Below are 14,540 nucleotides of genomic sequence, written 5' to 3'. Positions count from 1 at the left end.
TGTGATGGGTGATGCTTTAGAGGGCACCGGCTTCCTGACAGCCACTACTAGTGCTACTATGGCAACTGCGGGCTGGGCTTTGGCATTTCTGCCTTACAAGATGGTGCTGCCACCAGCTGTGACAGCATCAAAACAAAGTTACCTGAGGAGGCATGAGGGTTACTCACAAGTTGTCCCAGGTTCAGTGTGGGTACCGGATGCAATAGAGGAAAGAAATGCATGGGGGAAAATAGATGGATGGCTGCTAAGGACATACAGAACAAGTTTCAAACAACTTGATCTGATCTATATTGGAGTTTTAATTATATATAATTGTGTGTGGGCATGTAGTATGTGTGTGTGTGTGTGTGTGTGTGTGAGAGAGGGGGGGGGAGAGAGGGAGAAAGGGAGGGAGGGAGAGAGAGAAAAAGAGGAAGGGAGGGAGGAAAGGGGAGAGAGACAGACAGACAGAGAGAGAGGGAGGGAGGGAGGGAGGGAGGGAGGGAGAGAGAGAGAGAGAGAGAGAGAGAGAGAGAGAGAGAGAGAGAGAGAGAGAGAGGGAGGGAGGGAGAGAGAATCCATAGTAAGGGAAGGATGACCAGTAATCAGACAGTTAAAAATGGAAAGTTTATACTTCTGAGAAAGAAGATACAGTGTCTGCAGATGCCTGTGGGTGTGACCAAGGACCATAAGTAGTGGGACCCCAGCTGGTGCCCACAGCAGGCCTTACATACACTGACATCTGAGCTCCATGGCAGCTGCTGAGCTGGGAGCTGCTGGTGTGACTCAGACATCCCCAGCCATATTTTGACAGAAGAGAATTTTGTAAGAAGCAGGTTACACGGTCAGCGTGAGGAATTTAACATTTCTCCTATGTGGAGTTTTTTTTTTTTTTTTTTTTTTTTTTAATACAAAGATGGGGAAGGCCCTTATATCTCTGGTGGGGGGGGGGGGAGGCAAAGTGGGTGCTTGCTAAGTAGAAGAAATCTGACAGCTTTCTAGTCAACCAAAAAGGTTGTCCATGAAAACAAGGGACTCAGTCTAGAACTGTTTAGCTGTGGTATTCCTTCAGTGAAATGATGAATATGAGGCTTAGACTTACACATATTTTGTAAACTCTATCCCTATTCTACTACTTAGAGCAATGAGGAGCTTGATGAAGCGCTTCATTAAGTTGATTAAATTATACAACACAAATGGAGTCTTGTGAGTGTCCCCCATGCTCCCAAGACAATGGGTTCAACCTACTCTTCCAGCAACTGATAGATTAACGGACGGATGAGGACAGTCTGGTCCAGGCTGGTTTGAGTGTTTACAAAACGTGGCTTTTGCTAACACGGGTATTTTCAAGCCCCTTATAAAAGCTACCTCAGTTGCTACTTAAAATTGAGGAAAGCAAAACCCTTCTCATTATGTATTTTAGACATACACCACCAGCTAGTAACCCTGTTGTCCTAAGAGGATGCCCCCCCCCCCCCGACTCCCGAGTGTGGCAAGGCCTTTAGCATCTAGGAAAAGCTAGACTCAAAAAAATCTGGAGAAGAGAAGGAACTCAGGCCAGCAGGAGGTGAGAGAGGCCTGGTGTGGCTGCCAAGTGTGCTGTACTCTTGTGAATAATTGAACATTTTTAATGCAGAGGTGTAATGTGCACGGGCAGGCACTGGCTTACAGATGTGATGTTTACACTGCCATTTCTCTTTCAGAATGCATCTTAATATTCACTGGAAAAGCAGATTTTATTTTTTGTTCAGTATTTTAAATCGAAGACGGGAGATGTGAACATGCATCTTTACAATAACTGTAGGTAATAAGCAAAATGGAATAAAATCTCTAAGGTATATTTTGATTTATTTGTGGTAATAGGTGGAGCTCTGGGATACACATGTATGTGCAGATGGGTGTTTTTGTGTTTCCTCTAAAGACTTATGGAGACAGCGGTATGGTGCATACCTGTAATGCTCGCAATTAAGAGACAGAGGCAAGGGGTTAGGAGTAACCAGACCATCCTCCATTAACTACATGGGGAACTTGAAGCTACTCTGAGATACATGGCATCTTGTCTCAAAAACAGAACACAACGTAAGCATTAGTTAGAACAATTTGTATAACTTAATATCATTTAAAAATAGTTAAAATAATAGGGTTTCTATCTAATCAAGCATATTTTTAGAAATACACTTATTTGATGCTTGGCCTTCAAATGCAGTGAAGTCAGAGATAAAAATATATCAGAAAATGGAAAGTTGTTTAAAACAAGTTTAAGGCATATTTTAATTTTTCTCATGTATCTAGGAACTCAAAATGGGATAGAGATAGTAGAGGAGGACAAAGTGTGTTTTAACTTTAAGAAAGGAGCCTGTAAGTCAGTTCTTCAACGTGACCACAAGGTGGCGATATTGGCCCAGAACAGTTTGGTTGCTGTTGGGAGGAGACTTGAGGCTCAACCAACCATTTGTTCCAGAAAGATACTTACAACTGAAGGGAAAAGGAAAAGAAATAGAGATAGTATTACTATGAACTCCTCTGTATAAGAAGACAAACATGATATACATGAAAACATTTATCATATCTCAGAACATCTCTGTCATTTTTCTCATCCTGAAAACCTCACCCAACTGCTTTAGGTGATGCTGTGCTTTGCCCACTCCTCAGGTTTAATGAAAACATGTCTTAGAATATTCTGTCTTACTATTATGTGTACCTGACTTACTCAAAACATTCCAAAACCTGTGACTGGTCAGCTCAAAGTTAACATGATTTCCTGCCCTGGCACATTCACAGCTTACACATAAAAATGTAGATGTGTACATACATGCCTACAGGAAGAAATACATCTCAAAGTCTTACCTTCACACTGAACTGAAGGAAAAATTGATAAGAAAAACATTTTTAACACACTTCTTATATTCTGGAAAGAGAAGTCTATCTGGTCTTTGACCAGAAGCATACCTAGATGGGTACGGCTACATGCTGTACTTTCCAAGTGGTATCTGACAACAGGGCATCATAAGCCCTATGTTACTGCTGCTGACACCTCAATATTAAAAATAGAGTTGTAAGATGCCAGCAAGCTGGTCTTAGGGTGTCACCTGGTGGTAGAGTGTGTTGACCTGAATCTCTACTCACTGACAAACCTCTCCTCAAACTGATACCAATACCGTCTGTTTTCTGCTGCTGCTCCTCAGTATTAAATGTTTTATTGATACAAGGTCTGAAGACTTAACACCTAAGGGGTTTAATAACTTGTAACACTTTTGTATTAATTCCACTTGCATTAAAAAAAAAAGGCCTTTTCTTTTTTTTTTTAAACAACTTTTAAAAAAAAGTACTTGACAAAAAAGCCTTTTCTATTCTTGAAAATACTCCTTACAGTTGCCCAAATATACTTATTTTCAACTTTCAATACATACATTAAAAGATTAAATTACCATAGAGTTTTTGGCATAGCAGCTCAGAGGAGAGCCGGCTAGCCTGCATGCATGCTAAGATGGTGTGTGCTTACGTGGCAAGCTACCACAGAAGAATGGGCTGGAAACCCATGAGTTTTTCTTCTCTGTTCTGAGGTTAGCACTCCAGAGCAAGGGAAAGATGGTGCACTTTTTTTTCCTGTCATACAAAATTGCACAAGTTATCTGAAAAGATGTTGGTTTGTTTGATGCTGACAGGAAGCATGGACCACAAAGCTGTTGATTGCTGCTTTGCTTGGGACCCCGCTGAGCAAGTCTCTCAGTGAGATACCCACTGTGGCTACTTTACTTCTTTCTCTCCAGATGCCTCACTTTCATGTCCTCTACTCCTCTCACTATCTGATCCTTTCTGGTGAGCTGGCCATGATGATTCTTGATCCCACACTTCCATGTTTCCATGGAGGCAGAGGAGGCAGGGGCAGAGGAGGCAGGGACAGGGGCAGAGGAGGCAGAGGCAGAGGCAGAGGCAGAGGCAGAGGTAGAGGAGGCAGAGGCAGAGACAGGGGTAGAGGAGGCAGAGACAGGGGCAGAGGAGTCAGAGACAGGGCAGAGGAGGCAGGGGCAGAGGAGGCAGGGGCAGAGGAGGCAGGGACAGGGGCAGAGGAGGCAGAGGCAGAAGAGGCAGAGGCAGAGGCAGAGGCAGAGGAGGCAGAGGCAGGGGCAGAGGAGGCAGAGGCAGGGGCAGAGGAGGCAAAGGCAGAGGCAGAGGAGGCAGAGGCAGAAGCAGAGGAGGCAGAGGCAGAGTTAGAGGAGGCAGAGGCAGAGGCAGAGGCAGAGGCAGGGGCAGAGGCAGGGGCAGAGGAGGCAGAGGCAGAAGAGGCAGAGGCAGAGGCAGAGGAGGCAGGGGCAGAGGAGGCAGAGGCAGGGGCAGAGGCAGAGGCAGAGGAGGCAGAGGCAGAGGCAGAGGCAGAGGCACAGGCACAGGCAGAAAGGTCATTGCAAATTTAAGGTGAGTCCAGGCATCCCAGAGCAGACTAGACCAGCCAGGGTGAATAGGAAGACCCTGCCTCACAAACAAAACTGGAACCAATCAAGCAACCCCCTCACCCTTTACCTTTGCTCTTTATTGTATCGGTGACATACCGGAGGATGGGTGCTTAATGATAGAACGGCAAACACTTCATCACATTTTTTTCAAGTTATAATGGAAGATGTTATTGAGAGAACATGCAGGTTGTGGTGTTGGTGTGATAGAAATGACCATGAAATGAACATCTGTTTTCTAGAAGTAAAGCATATACTTACGAGAGAAAGATTTGGGAATTATTGCATGAAAATCCCTAAAGCCATCAGCCCCATATGCAACTGCAATAAAGAAGGCAAAAAGAAAGCCAGGTTGTAAAATCATCACAGACACAGTAAGAGTGTAGAAGACAGCACTGCTTTGAAAACGAATATTATTATGTAAAACCACTAGCTAGCTGCTAATTTGTTATTGTCCTCACACAAGCTACAGAAAAGTCACTCCTCAGAGCAGGACCCCTGAACTGTGAGCAAGCTCCCATGGGCTCAAGCAGCTTAGAACATCCTAGAACCAGGAGACACCATTCAGTAGTTCTGGCTGAGAGCACTCAGCCACGTCACAGTATCACACGGGAGAGCGCACATCTCTAGAAATCAGCGTGCTTCCTCACAGGTGGACTGCCCCGCAAATGCTCCTCATTGGCTTTCTAATTTCTTTTTTGTCTTAGAAAGTATCCAGAGAAAATTAAAACACTTCCAATCAGGGTGTTGGATAAGGAATTGTTGCTCCAAAAGGAGCTACCAGGTTTCTGTACGTTTTGCTTAGCACTTGCTTTTATAAATGGCACCAGGTCCCCGAACTCGTAGTCTTCCGAAGGCAGTTCCCAGTGAGTTCCAATGCAAGACCTGGTATATTGTGCACGTGTGTCTGTATTTGCATATGTACATGCGTGTGTGCACACACATTTTTTTCCCCAAAAGTGTTACCCAGAATTGTATATATAAAGTAGCTGGCTAAATTAAACTTCTGGGATCAATTACTGACTCAGTAGTTAAAAAGGGCTGATGGGTTTCAGGAAAAAGACATATTTATCAAATTTTGCTTAAATCATTGTTTCTCAAATTTCTTTGGCCACAGACCTTTCCCTTATTCCCCGTGAAAAACCTTATTTATATGGGTAGTATATGTGCATCTGTGTAATGTGTATGTGGAGACATGTATGTATGTGGAGACATGTATGAATGTGGTATGTATGTGGAGACATTAGTGTCTGATGTTTCCTTAATTGTTCTCAACATCACCACCACCGCCACTACCACCACTACCACCAGCACCAGCACCATCACCCCCCCCCTTTTTTAAAGATTTATATGCTTATTTTATGAATGAGTACAGTGTAGCTGTCTTCAGACACACCAGAAGAGGGCATCAGATCCCATTACAGATGGTTGTGAGCCACCATGTGGTTGCTGGGAATTGAACTTAGGACCTCTGGAAGAGCAGCCTGCTAAGTCCCTCTCCAGCCCCCATCATCATCTTTTGAGACAGAACTTCTCACTGAATTTGTAGATTGCCAATCCAACTGCACTGGCTAGCCAGAAAGCTCAGGGATCCTCCTGACGCTCTCTCTGTCTCTGTAGGGATTACAGGTGTTCACTGACATGCCTGGATTTTACAGTTTTACTATAGAACATGCAGACTACTCAGGTGACTTTCTCCTCTCACCCAGATGCAGAGTCAGAAGAGTTGGGAGGTTGTTCCACCTCTTTCAACTGGTAACTGTCCCCTCCTGTTGGGACATATAGGGTCCTTCTGTGTAGGCTACAGTGCCCTGCATGACTCTAGGCATGCAGGGATAGAAAGAGTAGGCAGTAGAAGTATGCCAAGGCCCAGAGAACAGGATGCACCTGGGCTCCCTCCTGCCTCCTACTCCTGTGCCCTCCAGGCACCAGACAGCTGCTCATCTCCAAACCCACCAGCTCCCCGAGGCCCAGCTTCCTTCCCACATCTCCATGTGTGTCAGTCAACAAGGTTGTAGCTGAAGAATCCACCAGAGCTCTTCCAGGACCACTCGCAAAGTCCAATGATTGTCCCAGTTTCTTTGAGGTGCCTCAGTTTCCCTATTGTGCTCCAATCCTACCCCTGCCAAAGCCCAGTTTGTGCTCTGTGTCACTTCTGCCTGTGCTTCCTGCTCACCATCAGGCACCTGCCCAGGTTGTGCGTGCACTGTGGCTGTGGCCTTTGGGCCCCCATCCCAATGCTTCTATCCACTAGACTGAGGCTGTCGCCTTCCTTGATTGTCTACCATCTGACTTCCCCCTGCTCTGCCAGTCTCTGGTCTCCAGTGCTCTCTGAGAGGAGAACTGGACACCTGTGTCAAAGCTCCTCCTCTTCTGGCAACTGCTATCAGAGATCTCTTGGCAGATCACACTATTCAATAAATAAAGGGATGGACCTTCGGAAAATGCTAGAACAAGTAATAACCAAAGCTCACAATTACTCATGCTTGCAAATGCCGTGGTTCCTTTTTAACTATGCACAGTTTGTGCCACAGCCACCCCACAGCCACCATTTGCACACATCTTCCTGGCTTAAGTGACTTTCTGGGTCTTGGATGGAGACACCCAGCTCATCTCTTCCCTAGAACCAGACTCTACTCTCTGGACTCCTCGTGTCTGGTCCTCACAGATTACGGAGTCTGCAGGGTCTGCTCAGTGATCCTATCTGGAAATGCTTTTCAGAAGGCCCTTCCTTCTGGTCTTTGGTCTTCACATGAGCCTATTGCCCAGCTCTGAAAGCTCATGTGGCCTGACCATAGCCATGAAAGAGGCCGTGGTTGACTAGTATTCAATGTTACTTTGATAGCAAGCACAGGAAGTACAGGGTATCTGTGCCACAGCTCAGCTAGAAAGTGCTCCACTTAATAACTACAAGAGTTGGATAGTTTCGGAAAGCCACATCCAGTAATTGAGATGTGTCAGAGTACAGGGCAGAACACATTGGCTTTCACACGCAGTTCCAGGACATGTATATTTAGAGCAAAGCCAACAATGGGGAAAGTAATTTTTTTGACATTAATTTCATTCATTGTCATGTATTACTACAGTATGTGTCTACTGGCTCTCCAATCAGATGGACACCCTGGCTTCCACTGGTTCTGGATGTTCTTGAACTTAGACATTTATAAGTCCAGAGCAAACAAAGGTTGCTATGATCTCATGGAAGGAAGAGGTAGGGTAGTTGACTACGTTCAGGTCAGTAGAGGCACCTCTCCTGGCTGGAAACTGTATCATGCACTGACTATCGGAGCTCTCTTTCCTTATCCACCAAGTGGGAATAATCCCATCTGTTCTGTCAGGTTTGCGTGCCGAATCATGATAATACTCCATGGGCCTGGCTGACGCACTGAGAGAGGACAAGTAGTTAGCTTTGTGCTTAGCACAAAGCCACAGGCTGGGAAGATAATGCCTTATCTGCTTGTCCACAAAGTATCCTATGGGCCTATGACACTGACTACACCCAACTGCCGTTTGTCACCTTCCTCAAACGGGAACAGCAGCAGGAAGAGGGCATGGCACCCACCCAGGACAGTGGAGCCAGAGGATGTCAGGCAAGCACCGTCTGTGTGTTCCAGCACTAAAATCCCAAGTGTTCTTTTGCTTCAGTATTCTGACGGAACCCCTCTCATCTGCGGTGTGCCTGAGGCCATCTTTCCTGTGCTTCAGGCTGTTGGGGAGATGGATATTGGGGTTGTTCCCAACATCAGTTTGTCTTGCTCCTGGGTCCGCCTGTCAGATTTGCTTCCAGACCACACAATGTAGAGAACACAGCAGAAGAGGGCAGTGTCTCTCTGTCTGGTTGTAGCACACCTGGGTTTTACCTTTGGTGCCGAGGGCGGAACCCAGGGCTGTGAAGACATGAGGCAAGTGCTCTCCCAGTGATCACCCCGCCAACCCTGTCCTTCCTGTCTATATTTTACCAACATGATACGAAATCATCACAGAGAACAAATTAGGTTAGGAAAAGCAACGCATGACTTAGAAAGACAGAGATGGACTCAGAATTTCCTTTAGAGAGGAGGAGGAGAGAGCAGAGAGTAACAGTGATGGTTCTATCCATATTTAAGGAGGAAGCCACAGTTATCACCATTTGTAATTCCCCCAGGTCCTGACACTGAGGTGTTATCTATTTTATGTGTGAGTACACCGTCACTGTCTTCAGACACTCCAGAAGAGGGCATGAGATTCCATTACAGATGGCTGTGAGCCAACATGTGGGTGCTGGGAATTGAACTCAGGACCTCTGGAAAAGCAGCCAGTGCTCTTAACCACTGAGCCATCTTTCCAGACCGACACTGAGCTGTTCTCGGCCCTCTTACACACCGTTCATGTCAGCTAGATAAGGGTTCTGGGTCTTACAGATCCACAGTTTAGAAGGTTAGATCTGGTTGTCTGGGGGAAAAAGGCTGAGAGATATTTTATGAATGTTTTAGTTTCTTGTCTATGTGTGTGTGTGTGTGTGTGTGTGTGTGTGTGTGTGTGTGTGTGTATTAAAGAAGTGCTACATTTTTAGCAAAAACATTACTTCTTTACTTGTGTGGTACAAAGCATGCTGAGTTGCTCTGAGGAAGTTCCTAAACATCACCTCTAGGACCTGTGATTTAAGAGGAACCATGTGAGCAAGAGAAAATTACAACAAAGATGAAAGTTTAAAGACAGAGAAAAGGAGTATTCCGACGAGCAAGGTGAGCATGGTGCGGGCAGAAGAAGGATCATTATTAGAAGGTGCTTGTCCTGTGTCTCATAGGAGGGTGATGTCATTTGAGGTCTTGGGTCTGAGTTAAAAGTTGAGAAACTCATTTCCCATTTCATTTGGAATTCTGTGCCAGAGAGAGACATCTTTACTAGATTGCAGAAGCCAGTATACTAGGGATAGAATATACATGGGAATCTTGTTGTGTAACTAGACCCTGCATCAGAGCACTAACTCATATGGCACCAGGAGGCTTCTGCGGTTATCTTCCAGAACTCAGACCCTAGAAGAGCTGGGCAGACATAGTCAGAGGCACCCACCACAAAGTGAAGAGGTGGCTGTGTTCACCAGAGAAGTGCAGAGGTATGGGAGGAAGGCAGCCTGGGAGGGTCCCATGACAAGTTTAGGTGTTCTCAGTGAAGAGGTATGGTCCAGATAATGAGTTTCCATCCTCTGCTATGTGTGAGCTAAGTGAAGAGGCTACACATGGGTACACTGGCTTTCCCAGCAACATGCTTCTAAGAGCATCAAGTTGAACTGTCTCCTAATGGCAACCAGCAGTTGGCAAAACGTAGGGCTGAAAACCATATTGTACTTGACCTGGCTTCCTATATATAGTTCAGAAGCATGCAGCTCTCACATGGCTGAGATGTAGGGTCTGCTGGTCCTTGAAAATGAGGGGACGGACACATACAAAGTGAGCTCAGCATTCTACTTCCAGAGTGCTCACATGAAGAGAACACGAGATGGGTAAACTCCTTGCTGCTCTTTGTACATTCATGGCCATTCCCTCCCATCCCCAGAGCTGGCTTTGTGTCAGCCCCAAAGATTCCAGAGGCTTAGGCTGAGCTTCAGGGTAGCTGAAGATAATGTAATCTCTCCTGGGACACACAGGGTGGATCCTCTGCTGTCTCTCCCTTCCAGAAGCCAACGGGCTCCTGTCAGAATTCCAAGCAAAGAGTGACTCAGCAAAGAAGGGGGGAGAGATGGGAAGGATGTCTGTCTTCCTGCAGCTCTCCCTGCCACGAGCCCAGGTGTTGGCTTGCAATGTGTGCCTTTGTCTGTGGAGAGGCACGTATGCATACTCAGGGTAAGAAATTGGGATTGGGGTGGTCAGCAGGCTTTTTTGACAACTTCGCACACTGCAGGAGGCAATGAAACCCTAGTTTTACTTTGGTTATTTCTCTATGTGAGGAACAGAGAAGATATCCATATGTGCACAGGAGAATGAGCTTGGGTCAGTGGCCGGGATGGGGAGGGATATACTTTGCTGGCCATGTGTACTGGAGTACAAGGTTGTGTGCATACAGGAGCCATCACAAGGGTGCACTAGTACAAGCACATAGCACATAAAGGTCACACAGGCAGCTCAGTTAGTAGCTGAGAACACATATTTACAGGGACATTTTCATGTAGGGTGAAAACAGTACAGATAGGAACCCATCACTACTGTTCTCAACATGAGATTAGCTTATCCCCGTGCTGAGACATTCTCCAGAATTCTGGCTCTGGGGGACTGGAACAGGATGATATTCAGAGGATGAACTGGGCCACCGCAATATTTAGGAGTCTAAGTAAGCTCACCTTCCTTCCTTCTTTCCTTCCTTCCTTCCTTCCTTCCTTCCTTCCTTCCTTCCTTCCTTCCTCCTTCCCTCCCCTTCCCTTCCTTCCTTCCCTTTCTTCTCTCTCTTTCTAAATCAGAAGTGTGCTTTAATTTTATGAGAACTGCAGCTGACCAAGGAACTGCAGCTGGTGGCACAATTCAATTTGGGGGTTGCTAATTCTAATGGTGAGACGGCAGGGCATGCTGGGAGTTCAAGCTCACCACAGTCTAGAGGTAGCTTACTGCTAACTTTAACACAACAAAGCCTTTGCATTGGATGTTTCTTTTTGTAGGAGGGTCTTCAAGGCTTGTTCTCCCTTATATTTTTCTCGTTCTCTCCTCTCTTCCTTTCTGTCTAGACTTCTTTTACAAAAACTAAGCATTACACATACTAACTAAGTTCTTTCCTGTTTAGCCAACAGAGTGAAGTTTTCATGTGTTAGCAATGACCATGGTCCTAACATCTGGCCTCTGAGCTTTGGAAACGGCCATGAAAAATGGGCCCACAGCGGCAAGCTCTATTCAGTCCTATCCCTACATGATCACCAAGCTTCAGCTTCCTCACAAGGAAATCGAGAAAAATACCTGTCTCTTGGCTCCATATGGTCTGAGCAACCAGAGAAGACTTCCAGAACCCAGGAAATGCTAGCTGCCCTTTGTTCAGGTGCCATTACCTTTCTCTGAGCTTAGCTCATTACTCAGAAACCCCTAGCTTACTGGTACTTTCATCAAAATGTCAGATCTCTTGGGAAGAACCTTCAAATACCACATGTTTTTCCTAGTAGGGACCAGCCATTTCTCACCAGCCATCTCAAAAAGTCCTGTCCTTATCATTAGCATTTCTTTGAAATGAGAGAAATTTTTTCCCTCCCTTTCCTGTTTTTCTCATTGTATGATTCAGTAGCATTTTATTGGGAAATGTATAGACATGAGTAGTTTAAGTCATGTGCTCTTCCCAGTTAAAAATCAGATGTATTAAGCACTCAACATCTAGGTCAAGGACACTGGTTCCACCACAGTCCCCATGGTAGCCAAAGAGCTTTTTCTAGGTGAAGGAGCTGTGTTGAACATCTACCATACATTCTGCCCAAGGTTATCAGTGAGACTCAGAAAGCTACGCAAGCAGCCCAAGTTCATGGGACATCATGGCCGATCTCCCAGGTAACGCCTGAAGTCCTGACATGTTTTCATTTTAAATAAACTTCCTGCTTCTAGTAGATTATGAAACAAGGCCTTTCTGACAAGCCAAATATATCATTGGAAGAATAAAGAATAAAAAATAAAGCCATTCCAGAAATATGCTTATAACCCCCAGGGGGTCACCTACTTTCAAATGGATGGAACTAGAGACTATCATCCTGAGTGAGGTAACCCAATCACAAAAGAACACACATTGTATGTACTCACTGATAATTGGATTTTAGCCACAGAAAGCTCTGAATACCCAAGACAATTCACAGACCTTAGGAAGCTCAAAAAGAAGAAAGGCCAAAATGTAAAAGCCTCAGTCCTTCTTAGAAGGGAGAACAAAACACTCACAGGAGGAGGTACAGGATCAAGTGGAAGAGCTGGGATTGAAGAGGAGATGTTCAGGGGCTGCCTCACCTGGGTATCCACCCCATGTGCAGCCACTGGGCTCAAACACTATAGCTGATGCTGGGAGGAGTTTGCTGGCAGGAACCAGATATGAGTGCCTTCTCAGGGGTTCTGCTAGACTCATGCAGCTGAGCATGCTTGCAGCTAACCATCAGACTGAGTATGGGGACCCAGCTGAGGGTGCTGGGGTCAGGGTGAGGGGAGCATGAAGAAGCTGAAGGGTGTTGGGGCCTCATGAGAAGAACAATATTGTCGACTAACCAAATCCTCCACAGCTCCCATGGACTAGAACACCAACCATTGAGCACGCATTGAGAGGCCCATGGCTCCAAATGCACATGCAGCAGAGAATAGCAGTGTCTGGCATCACTGTGAGAAGAGACCTTTTCTCCAGTGAGGGCATGTTTTCCCAATGTAGGGGAATGCCACGGCTCTGAGGTGGAGAGGGGGATTGGGAACTAGTGCACCTTCATGAAGACAAGTTGGGGGGAGGAGAGCGGGGTGGGCGAAGGGGATAACATTTCAAATGTAAATACAGAGAGTATCTAATTACAAAAAGAATAAAACTTACTTAAACAAAACAAAACATTGTAGGAGAAAGATGTGTCCCTGGCTCAGGAGTTTTTAGCTTGGCAGCACTATAACAATAGAACATAAATGCACCCACTGCCCAAAAGTCATCATGGAATATCAGCAGAAATGGAGCATGCGCTGTGAGTTCATAGTGGGGCTTATCACAAGTCATGGCTAGGTGAATCTAGCTAGGAAGAGACTTGTAGTGGATGTGCAGGTAAGCCTCTGCCTGCTCAGAGTTATGGAGACAGTGTTCTGAAATCCAGGGTGTTGTAGTAAACAATAAAAGGATGGTGGCCTAGAGTGCCAAATGGTGTGGGGACCCAATGTGTGCGGTCGGCTCCACACTGGAGCGGCGTCTGTGGAGTGAGACCTCGGGGACCACTGAAAGGTTAAGCCATCCTTTTAACATTTACTGTAACACACTGGGTGGGTAGACCGGGAGCCATCCTAGGGCCTTCTGGAAGCTGGAGTTCCAACACAAGAGGAACTGTCTGAGGTGCTTGTTCAGCTGGCCACATGGTAGGAACCGGCTTTGGGATAGAGAAACTTCCAAGGAAGGGAGGAGACCATAACACCCCACAGGCATAAATAGGGAAGTTGGGAAGCAAACGGAGCAGGCGTTTCGGAGGAAAAGCAGGGTTATGAGGCAGTAACTGAGAGGCCCTAGCTCCAACTGCCACCGCAGCAAAGGATGGAATGCTACGCTGTGCTCAGCACACTTCTGGACTAGCAGCTACGCAGCAGGAAGCCCTGGCTTCCAGAGTCTCCATTCTGTCCTCATCCCTCCCTGCCTCTCCTACCCTATCCTCATCACCATCCCCGGGAGGGAGGGCCACAGTTAGTGATTGTAACTGGGTTTCCACATCCTCCTGGCTGTATGGTAAGAGCCCGTGAAGAGGAACGAGGGTGAACACTGAAATGTAGGAATGCAGGGAAAGAGGAAGCTGCTCAAGACACCAGCCCAACTGAAGTCAAAGAACTTAGGAGAACTGACAGAAAGGGAAGCTAGAATAGGGAATCATGCTGGGGGCTCAGCAGAGAGCTTGGGTCACACACCATACACACATGCATACAGACACACAAACACAGATCCATGCTCAGACACTGGCACATATGCCCTACACAACCAGACACAAGGAGATGCAGCCATAGGTACAGGCACGGGGAAAAATATACCCGACATACATACAAACACACATACACACCTCCTTCACACACACATAATTGGCATGCCCACAAAAGGTTGTCCAACAGCAAACATGCCATTAGACTTATATAGAAGCAGAAATACAAGACACCCACACACACAGATATGTCTTCTCACACACAGGCATGTGCGTGTGCATCTAAGCTCTGTGTTCCTGCTCTCCACAGAAGCCTATGACGACCACCTTAGTCTTACCGGCTGAGAGGGACCGCTCAACTGTGCTGCCCGGCACATTTGTCTTTATCTGCTATTTAATCCCCAAATCTACAACTCTTGATACTTCTGGTAGGCCATTCAGGTATTTGTTTTCCTTGTATTTAAACAGCCAGAGTAGAAACCACACTAAGATTTCCTTACATTATAATGAAAATCCAGTCTCAGGACGGTGTCAAAATC

General features: G+C 46.1%; 1 protein-coding gene across 25 annotated transcripts in view; it reads right to left on the bottom strand.

Moving 5' to 3' along the window:
* The window catches only part of IKZF1 (IKAROS family zinc finger 1), a gene marked incomplete at both ends in the record, with an annotated part of 82,640 nt that overhangs the window by 23,907 nt on the left and 44,193 nt on the right, over positions 1-14,540 (bottom strand). For 6 of the 25 annotated variants that reach the window (XM_080916711.1, XM_080916730.1, XM_080916733.1 and 3 more), the window contains one exon: positions 4,692-4,751. The exons of the other annotated variants lie outside the window; for them this stretch is intronic. In XM_080916711.1, coding sequence (XP_080772837.1) covers positions 4,692-4,751 — 60 coding nt within the window. The remainder of the gene's footprint in view (positions 1-4,691; positions 4,752-14,540) is intronic. 25 annotated transcript variants of the gene reach the window in all.

This window comes from Micromys minutus (genome assembly GCF_963924665.1).
Source record: "Micromys minutus genome assembly, chromosome: 1".
Taxonomy (NCBI): Eukaryota; Metazoa; Chordata; class Mammalia; order Rodentia; family Muridae; genus Micromys; species Micromys minutus.
This window is presented reverse-complemented; position numbering and strand designations above follow the sequence as displayed.